The sequence below is a fragment of the Mizuhopecten yessoensis genome, unplaced genomic scaffold, assembly GCF_002113885.1.
Source record: "Mizuhopecten yessoensis strain PY_sf001 unplaced genomic scaffold, ASM211388v2 scaffold4507, whole genome shotgun sequence".
Lineage (NCBI taxonomy): Eukaryota > Metazoa > Mollusca > Bivalvia > Pectinida > Pectinidae > Mizuhopecten > Mizuhopecten yessoensis.
In genome coordinates, this window is record NW_018405581.1 from 92,950 (window position 1) to 103,887 (window position 10,938).

Consider the following 10,938-nt stretch of genomic DNA (forward strand, 5'->3'; position numbering starts at 1 on the left):
AAAGAGACAAATGCAGTCATGATATTAGAATTGATCCTGGGGTCTGGCCACAACCGTAGGGACCTAGTTTCTGCGTCACAGCTTGGAAACAGTTGAGATCCCCACCCCATAACAAATTGAATACAGATATATATGCTACAAGGATTGGCCTTGGGGTCTGGCATATTCCCTTGGATCTCATTTGGAGAATATTCTGCCATGATTGCTTAGATATCAAGGTGAGCGATACAGGCCCTATGGGCCTCTTGTTTTGTTCCTGTTTACTTTTAGACTGAATTGATAAACGATATGGCTGACTGGTGACTATTTTGGATTTTGACTAAAAAGGTTTGTTATTGCTATTTCTCAAAAAGTGCTTGAGAGATCTTTCTCAAACTTTATAAGCAGGTTCCCCTTGGTCTTTAGTTGTTCATGTTTTATTTTGAGACTGATCATAAAACCAAGATTGCCGCAGGAGAACTGATAGTTTCTATTTCTTTCACATTAAGTACTTACTGTACTAGTAAGTATGTGAAACAACAAACTCACATTGAAGGTTGTCTATTATACACAGCAAAATGAAGTTTAGATCAAAAGTTTCCTCATGGTGCATTTACTGTATACGTGAATCGATCAAACTGACATAGGACTAAGGAAGATGGCAACTATGGTGGGCGTCAAGATCGCTCTGGGATCTCTTGTGTAAACTTTAGGGGTACCAAAAAGGAGTGAGAACACTGTTATTTGCAATATCACTTTTAATGAAAACGTCTTTCCATGATTGCCTTTTTATCCAGGTGGGTGATACACATTCTCTGGGCCTCTTGCAAGCATTTGTGTTGGACCAGTGTAAGATGTTTTTGTTTTTGACATTTTCATTTTGACTTTAGATACCCAATGGCACTTGGTAACCTTGGCGACCTTGAAGAGATATCGCCAACTCCCGAACGACCACAACCTATTGACCTCTTTAATGAGGCAATACAGTCAGCACTGGAGCATTACAACAACCAACATGTTTATCCCTACACATACTTGGGGGGATACCTGTACCGCAAGGGGCACCACAAGAAGGCATTGCAGGCATGGGCAGATGCAGCAGATACTGTCCGAAAGTAAGAACAGTTTCATGCACAGTATTATGTGTATCTTTTTCCATATCCTGTACAAAGTTCCAGTCCCCTCCCATCATTATTTTAGTATTTGAAATCAATCTTATTCTTCTATATATAATTTCAAAGAAATTTGGCTTATCATCATTTGGCCCATATAAGTTTATTGATGTTACCCTGGTTCCATTAAGTGAAATATCTAATATAACGTATCTTCCCTCTGAGTCTATAATTTTACTATGTATCTCAATATCTACTTCATTTCCAAAACAAATTGCTACTCCTGCACTTGATGTACTTCCATGACTAAAAATACCTTTACCACCCCATTCATCTTCCCACTGGGTTTCAATTTCTTAACAACAATGCGTTTCCTGCAAAAACATAACTGATTTTGCCCACCATCATCTGATGGTGGGCTATTCAAATCAGAGGGATCTTTCTCAAATTATATATGTACGATCCCCTTGGTCCTTAGCTGTGCAGGGCAACTTTTGAGACTGATCAGATAAACAACATGGCCGACAGGCAGCCATCTTGGATTTTGATAGTGAAAGTTTGTTATCGCTATTTCTCGGGAAGTACCAGAGGGATCTTTATCAAATTTTATATGTAGGTTTCCCTTGTTCCCCTGTTGTTGCAGCAGTGCCTGAAAAGGATGGTCGCCTGCTCGCCAATGGCGGTTGAAGTCTTGCTCGAGCGACCAAAAGTTGTCAAAAGTGAGGTAGGCTCTGGCCCAACAAAAATAGTTTGGGCGACTGTTAAAAATTAATGAATAAAAGAAATTATAGTCCCTTCCACATTAACTTGGGGGGCAGTACATTTTTCAGTTGTCATTACTTCGATTTGAAACGAACTGTCTGTGATTTAGAAATGTGATGATTTTTTCCCTCATTTTTTAGCTCATCTGGCCCGAAGGGCCATGTGAGCTTATGCCGTACTGCGCGTCCCTAGTCCGTCGTCCGTCCGTCAACTTTTCCTTTTGAATGATTTCTTCTGAAGAATTGTAGTACCTAGGGTCATGATATTTGGCCAGTAGGTACCTGAGATGGAGTGCTATAAAGTTTCCTCATTAAAATGACCTTCACCTACTTTCAAGGTCACAGCGGTCAAATATGTGAAAATTTTCAAACAACGATTTCTTCAGAACCATTTGAACTAGAGTCATGATACTTGGGTATGTTATGTAGACCAGCAGTGCGAACATTTTTCTCAGTTACAGTTATGAGGTCAAAGGTCAACTTAAAATGCTATTGGAGGGTTCAAATGTCAACTTTGGTTCAAGTCTTTAACAATCTTCTTCTCAAGTTCCATAAGGCCCAGGGTCATGATATTTGGCCAGTAGGTACCTGGGATGAAGTGCTATATAGTTTCCTCATTAAAATGACATTGACCTACTTTCAAGGTCACAGGAGTCAAATATGTGAAAATTTTCAAACAACAATTTCCTAAGAACCATTTGACCTAGTGTGATGATACTTGGGTATGGTATGTAGACCAGCTGTGTGAATTGTTTTCTTTATTACAGTAATGAGGTCAAAGGTCAACTTTAAGTGCAAGTCGGGACTCAAAGGTCAATATGAGTTAAAAGCTTTAACATTAACATTTCAAGTTTCAAAAAACAATATCTTCAGAACCGTTTAAGAGATGTTAAAATGTCTTGTGTTCTAGTTACCAAATTTGGTCTTAAGTTACCTAATTGTCAGTTGCATATAACAAAAGAAACAGGTGAGCGATACAGGCTCTCTGGGCCTCTTGTTTTTATAAATACTGCTAGGGTGTCTACTTTGAGGTGCTAGTTTTGTGTATTTCTTTTTGGGAAGACCTGAATGGAGTGGATCATGTCAGGTTTTAACTAGGGTTGAAGAATTGTTTTATTCTGTTTTACATTTTACAAACATTGTCATGTCATATGTAATTTAAATGTGCTGAAGCATTGTGTTCAATGCTATGGAAATATTTCTTCACTAAATTATTTGGGCCACCAATATGTCATTTTGGCCAGTGCTTCAAATTTTTTACTCTCCCCAAAAAGTATTTGGGGGCCAATGGAGGTTTCCCACTATCCTTCAATGTTCATGTTTACTTTTGAAACTGATCAGTTAAACAAAATAGCCTACCGATAGCCATGTATGATTTTTGACATTGAAGGTTTGTTAGTACTATTTCTCAGGAATAACTTGAGGGATGGAATTTGATATGTAGGTTCCCCTTGATCCCTTGTTGTGCATGTTATATTTTGAGACTGATCATAAAAACAAAATGGCTAAAGGAAGAACTTAACAGATCTTTCTCATATTGCAATGATTGATTCTATTTCTTTCACATTAAGTACTGTACTAGTAAATACGTGAAATGACAAACTCACTTTGACGGTTGGCTTTCATACACATCAGAATTAAGTTTAGATCAAAAGTTACCTCAATGTGCATTTACTGTTAACATGACTCGATCAAACATATTAGAGGAAAGGAGAGGAAAGATCGAACTGAAAAGAACTAATGAAGATTGTACAGTGGTGGGCGCCAAGATCCCTCTGGGATCTCTTGTTTTTATTCGCTTTTATCCAACTTTTTTTACTGGAATACAACCCTCTGACGTTCAAAGTCATCTCAAAATTAGCCATGATCTTTCATCCAAAACCTACAAAAACACACCCTTAGGTGTTCCTGTACTTGAGCCCATTTCCTGTCAGTTACGGTATAACTCCCACACAGACAAATGATATAAAACTCAACAACAATACAAAACCTATAGAAAGCATAATACCCTTGCATTTTGGATTACTGAATCAAACTACAGAGACACTGTCACAATAACGTGCATCTCTGTAAAGTCGTAAATGGTCTAATGAAGAAAAACCATCAATACATTTCGCTTAAACTTTAAAAAAAAAGAAAAATGAAGGAAAATGTTACCCAAAATGTAGTATAAGTCACGAAAATCAGCCTTCAATATGCATATCATCACCTCACTCCACCAACATAAACCTTGGAATGTGAGAAAAGTAGTTAAACATTAGGTAAATACAGCTGGAGCACAAGGGGTTCGTTACAAATGTCAGAAATACACATAGGCTGTATTGATTGTTTATGTGTGCTGTGACCCATATCAGCATAGCATATTTACACTCCAGACACCCGTAAACGAAGTTTGATATCACTATTTCTCAGAAAGTGCTTGACAGATCTTACACATGAAGGTTCCCTATGGTCGCTAGTTATGCATATTAAATGTTCTGATAATATGTACATTACTATTTATATAATCATTAATTAAAGGATGACATTAAACATAGAATATAGCACTGTTATGGTTAGTCACTAAATACCACAAATTCTTTCTATTTCATTGTCTTATCCATATGTTGTAAAGCTCTTTAGAGTAATTTTACAAATTAAATAGGGCGCTATAAAAATGTTGTATGTTATATAAATGTTGTATATTATTGGTATAAAACACTTCTGTTGGTGAACTTCTTTTGAAAAACTTGAATCCTCTTAGATAAGGTATTTTAAACATGATGTCTGAAAAACTTGACTCCTCTTAGGTAAGGTATTTTAAACATGACTGAAAAATGTATCAGTTTTGCTAACATTTTCATTCTTTCCCTTCCCAGTTACAACTATAACCGTGAGGATGAAGAGATTTACAAAGAATTCCTGGAGATCGCCAATGACCTCATTCCACACATGATGAAAATTGTTGCCAGTGACAATGCAGCACGGATTCATCACACATCTTTATTGTATGACCCAGATTGTTATGCAAACTTTTTACGGTTTTATGATGGTATCTGTGAATGGGAAGAAGGCAGCCCGACACCAGTACTACATATCACATGGGCCAAACAACTTGTCTTCTCCTTGTCAAAGTTTGACCTCAGTGTCCGGGAGCACATTGAGGTCAAAGGGGAGGGGCTTGAGGACGATTCCTCCAGTGAAGAGGAGGAAATGGAGGAGGAAGTTAATGGGCGGCGAGGAGAAGAGGGAGAGGACAAAGTCATGGATGACACCGAGCCTTCCAGTAGTCACAGACCTGGCAGAAGAGGGAGACGACCAAAAATAAACATTGAACCAGAAGGCAACATATCGGATATCAAGGTAAATGGGAAATCAAACGAGGATCAGATCAAATCAGCCATTGAGGATTTAGTTAATAAAGTTGGAGAGGAGGGACAAAGCGATACCACAAACCCCAATATTGCAGCGCTTGCTCAGGCATGCAGTGAATCCATCCTCAATCCTGAGTATCTGCTTGGGGGTGGAGACCCATTCACCACGGCAACAAGCACCACAACGGTAGCATCTTCCACCACCTCTGCCGACGCCCGCATAGATATGCATGATTTCCTCAGCTCAAAGTCAAACGGCTCACCCTTCATGGGTATGACAATGGACTCTGTGCTCAAGGCAGAGAGTCCTTCAGACATGATCATGTTTCGAAAGCGACCAAGTTCATCGACAACAAGGACGCCAACTCCTGTTTCAGAAGCAGCACAAACTTCTACTCCTGTTAACACCACTCCCTGTAACACATGCTCTTTACCCTCACTCCTCCTTGGACCCCCAACTTTGGTGTGTCTGCGCAGTGAAAAAATGAAAGGATTGAAAAAGATTTTCTCATCAGCAAAACTGAATGCTAGTGCAATAAAACTCCAACTGACAGCACAGTCTCAAGTTCATTTCAAGCACAGCAAACGCAGCACAGATTCAGAGCTTGCCACTCATCGGAAGCGATCTCGGAGGGAGTAGCACTGCCTCATCTGGTTGACATGATCCAGTTAAAAAACTGCTATTACTTGCTTACTTGATAATTCATGTCCATGTGTTTGTTGAAGAAGATATGACCCTGCAAAATTGGTTAAATGGTTTGCAGTGTTAAGGGCAGACTTACAGTATTTGGGAGTATTTAAAGGGCAGCCAGTGTGTTCAGTATGGAGGTTATGTCTGGAGGTGACAATATCTCTAGCAGGGTCAACATTTCGCGTCTTTCTACTATGTGGTGATCTTTTGTGTGATAGATGTGAGGTTGCAAGCAATTAAATAATTTGGTATGTTTGGAGCTCCTAAATCTAACAGAATTTAGTCCAGCATAACATGTGATATGCAATTCTTTCCTAGTACCTCTAAACATACAGAATCACAAACATACGTAAAATATTAACAATTTCTGCATCATATCATAGAGGGTAGAAACAATATCCTCATATTGTTGGTACATGTTAAAATTTTGTGATTTATACATATTCATATTTGTGCATCAAATCTGTTGTTTACACTACAGTGTTACCAGGAGTCAATACAGTACAAATAAAAAATGATTAAGATGTTTCTTATTAAAAAAAAAAAATCCTGACAAATGACCTAAATTAAATTGCCAATGGGCCATAGGACAACACGAAAACAAAATACTGGTTATCTTGACAGTAAATAAATAGTTAAATCATGTGATGCATATAATGAAGCACAATTCATGGCATTGTTACTATTTGTATAATATTTCTTCTCTACTTAAATGCCATTGGAACTTGTTTGTGATAATAGATTGGAATCAAGTGTCTAGTACAAAGTTTGTGGTGAGGATCCCTGGTTAGAGATGATGCAAGAAATACGTTTTTTGGTGCCACCTTTTATCATTCGTGGAATAGAAACTCCCAGATATAAATCCTAATGAATTTCTTCCAAATCTTTTGGCATAAAGCATAAAGTATACCATATCTTGTTTATTTAAACTTTTGCAAGTAGAGACCATTTCAGGAAAAATACTAAAGATTTTCCAAATTATAGCTTAAAAAGGGAAACAAAACCCACTGGTTTCCTTAGTCTGTCTGTTAACCCATTCACCCCTGAAGACACATTTTAACTCTTCCAAATCAAAAGTTGGAAAATAGTTCATTATGAAATTTCAGGGGTGAATGAGTTAAAAAAGATAACTTTAAACTTCATTAAGTAATTGAAATCTGAAATCAGTTCTTAAGCAGTCCTGATTTGTTTGGCAAGTGGTGACCAGAATAGGTTACTGCATGTATAGTTCTTGTTGATGTTATCACTTATTTTTCTCATGTCATGTGCAATTTGAAGTTTTTTATGTTTTTATCTATATTTTATATGTGAAAAAATAGTGACAAAATAATGACATTTCATCCATGTATTTTTTAACAAAAAATGCCTTATGAAATTTCTCCTGAGAAATAAGAAAGAATTTGGAATAGTTAACAGAATGAGAAATGAATAGCTATTGTACATAATTTAAATAAGCTAACTGTGCTTGATCCGTTAGCTTTAAGATTAATTTCTATACAGTTTTGGCAATATTTGATATCGCTTCCTCTGATTAATGATGATGTAATGTGAGCTGGGGGGTAAAAATAATGTTTTCAACATTAAATATTTTGCATGGAACTTTTAAAAATGTGCAAAGTGTTAAGATGATTGAAAGTTATGGAATAGAATTGTTTTTAGATATTGTTTACCTGATATTTGGTAATTGATTACAAGTTGACATTATATTTAAGATGTTGGGTCGAGTTTTGTTGCCCGGAGTGTACAAATTTTGCCATAAATGAGACCAATGATGGTTGTCATGGACCATTTTTGGTACCACACATTTGCATAAATGTGTAAAAGATGAATTGACTGACAATGTTTTATTTTTGTATCTGACCATTGTCCAAAGTAGTGGTCAGTGCAGAAGTACAGTTACCTCAGCTTATCTGTCCTGATCTGTAGCTCCACCAATCAGCCATTATCTCCGGTGATAGGTAGAATCCTTAATAGCAAATAACATCATTTTGTGTCGTCCCCTCTGACTGGTCAGTCTGTTGATTTTGTGATAGAATCAGTTATTTGTTATTTAACATCATTTTGTGTCGTCCCCTCTGACTGGTCAGTCTGTTGATTTTGTGTTAGAATCAGTTATTCGATAGTTAACATCATTTTGTGTTGTCCCCTCCGACTGGTCAGTCAGTTGATTTTGTGTTAGAATCAGTTATTCGATAGTTAACATCATTTTGTGTCCTCCCCTCCGACTGGTCAGTCTGTTGATTTTGTGTTAGAATCAGTTATTTGATAGTTAACATCATTTTGTGTCGTCCCCTCCGACTGGTCAGTCTGTTGATTTTGTGATAGAATCAGTTATGTTAACTTTTGACACTTTTGAGACTGATCGTATAAACAAAATGGCCAACAGGCGGCCATCTTAGATTTTGACAGTGAATGTTTGTTATCGCTTTTTCCAAAGAAGTTCTGGAGGGATCTTTCTCAAATTTGATAGGTATCAAGATTATAAAGTACCCTAACCCTAACTTGGTCTGTAGTTGTGCATGTTTACTTTGGAGAGTGATCATAAAACAAGATGGCCACAGGAAGTACTAACGGGATCTTTCTGATATTGTAAGGATCTATTTCTCTTACATTTAAAGAACTGTACTGGTAAATATTTGAAACATTTACTGTTTACATGAATTGATCAAACAGATAAGAGAAAAGATCAAACTGACACAAACTAATGAAGATGGTACAATGGTGGGCGCCAAGATTCCTCTGTGATCTCTTGTTTACAGGTTCTTCTGAATGACTTTGAGTCATACATATTTAATAAGACTGTTTTCCCATGGTTGCTTCATTATTATCCCCTTGCAATAAAAGTTCAAGGGGATATAGGATTCAGCTGGTATGTGTATGTATGTTACACTCTTTGTCATTTCTCTAGCGACTTCATTTCTCAACAGAATTTTATGAAACTTCATACAAGTGTTTGCCAAGACAATTCCTTCAAAAGATGCAGTCGCTGGAGCAGATACTGATATATCATTGAAGTTTCTATTCATTTCCTCCTACATATGTCACAATAGGTGAATGTGAGGGGATTTGTATCACTTGTGATGCCTTGTTCAGGTTAGCGATACAGGCCCTTTTGGCCTCTTGTTGAGAATTAAACTTTGTTAGTGCTATTCTTCAGAAAGCACTGTAGGGATCCCTATGGTCCCAAGCTGTGTAGATTGATTTTTTGGACTGATAGGAAAACCAAAATGGCCACTAGACAGCTATCTTGAAATTTGAGAGCGAAAGTTTGTTAGTGCTATTTCTCTGAAATTACTGGTGTGTTTGGCATGCAGGTTCCTCTTAGTATATAGCTGTGCATGTTTTCTTTGAGACTGATTCGAAAAACAAAATGGCAAATATGTGGCCATCTTGGATTTTGACAGTTAAGTTTTTTCATCTCTATTTCTGTGGATGTTCTGGAGAGATCTAAGTTTTAATTGTATGTTCCCTTATTCCCCTTGTTATATTATATACCCCATACTACCAAACCTTGGCATTTTATATATTACCACCATAAAGAGACAAAAACAATCATGCTTTTAGAATTGAATCTTTGGTCTTGTCACACCCCTTCGGATTAAGTTCTTGGGTGAAAACTTGGAAACAGTTGAGATCCCCACCCTCTTACAATTTACATGAATAAATGTTATTGTCCCTAGCTTCAGGTCATAACTTAAAAAATGTTCGGATCCCCACCCCATTATCATTTCTTCGTATTTGTGGGACTTATCTTATCATTAAGACTTGTTTGCCATACTACATTCATTGATGATTTTTTGCCATGATTGCTTCAATATCCAGGTGAGCGATACGGGCCCTCTGGGCATCTTGTTAGGTCACTTTATACAGTCTTAGTTGACCTGTTGTGATTGCCTTAAGTTCGTCATCATGCATCTTTTTTACTTCTCCAAAACCAATCAACTAATTTCAATAAAATTTTGCAGGAAGGTTCCATGGTCAAAGGCAAACAGAAATTCTTTGATTATACAAATTTAAATTCCTGTCCAGGGGCATGAGAGGTGGGGCCAAATTGGATAAAACTTTTAACAATAATTTTCAGACCCAGATATATTAGAATTAAATCTTCTTTGTTGATGGAAAGGTCCTAAGGTGCTTTATCAAAATTATGAATTTTGTACCCTAGGGTTTCACATATCCCTCTTTGGAGAGGGTAAAATTTTATATAATTAATGAACAATTTGAGGTATATTTTGCAATATTGCTTCGTTACTAATCTCTGGAACTAAGTCGTGAATATCAACTATATTTGGTGGGAAGCATTTTCATGTGGTAGGGATTCAAATTTTACAATTGAAGGGGTGACCCCCCGGGAAGCTGAGGGACTGGGCCAAAATACTTTTTTTTAACTTGAAAGTGATTAAGGTCCTCCACCCTTTAACCATATATACAACTACTGAGTATCAAGACACAAATAGATATCTGGCCCCACCCATGGAGACGTACCAAAGTCACTTGGTCATTCCTTTTAAATGGTTGAGATCCCCACCCGATAACCATATATACAATTGCTAAGCACAAAGCCACAGATACAGTAATGTCCCATTGAATGGATTTTACCAAATTTGGCCTGGAGCATCCTTGGGCAAAGGGGACTGAATTTTGTATAAATGGAGGGTGTGGCCCCTGTGGGGGTAGAACAGGCGGGGCCCAATGGGGGAATTTGAGGTTAATCTTTAAAATCCTCCTTCTGTACCATTGGAGGGATTTAAATCAAATTTGGCCCAGAGTATCCTTGGGCAATGAAACTTAATTTTGTATAAAGGAGAGAGTGTGGCCTCCTTGTGGGCAGAGGGGCGAGGCCAAATAGGGGGAATCTAGTAATAAATGATGAAAATTCTTTTGTATGATTTGAGGGATTTTTTACAAATTTTGTGTAGAGCATCCTTTGGCCGGTCTTGGGGAAGAAAGGCAGGGTTCAATAGGGAAACTTGTGGTAAATACTTCCGTAGCTATTGAAGGGATTTCTGTAGCTATTGAAGGGATTTTAACCAAATTTAGTT

At 37.4% G+C, this 10,938-nt stretch overlaps 1 protein-coding gene across 1 annotated transcript in view; it reads left to right on the plus strand.

Moving 5' to 3' along the window:
* LOC110449132 (menin-like) overlaps positions 1–10,938 on the plus strand; it is a 28,016-nt gene extending 17,078 nt beyond the window's left edge. Inside the window, exons 5-6 of the mRNA XM_021495773.1 lie at positions 870–1,094; positions 4,711–10,938. Of these exons, the coding sequence (XP_021351448.1) occupies positions 870–1,094; positions 4,711–5,845 (1,360 nt within the window). The 3' untranslated portion in view covers positions 5,846–10,938. The remainder of the gene's footprint in view (positions 1–869; positions 1,095–4,710) is intronic.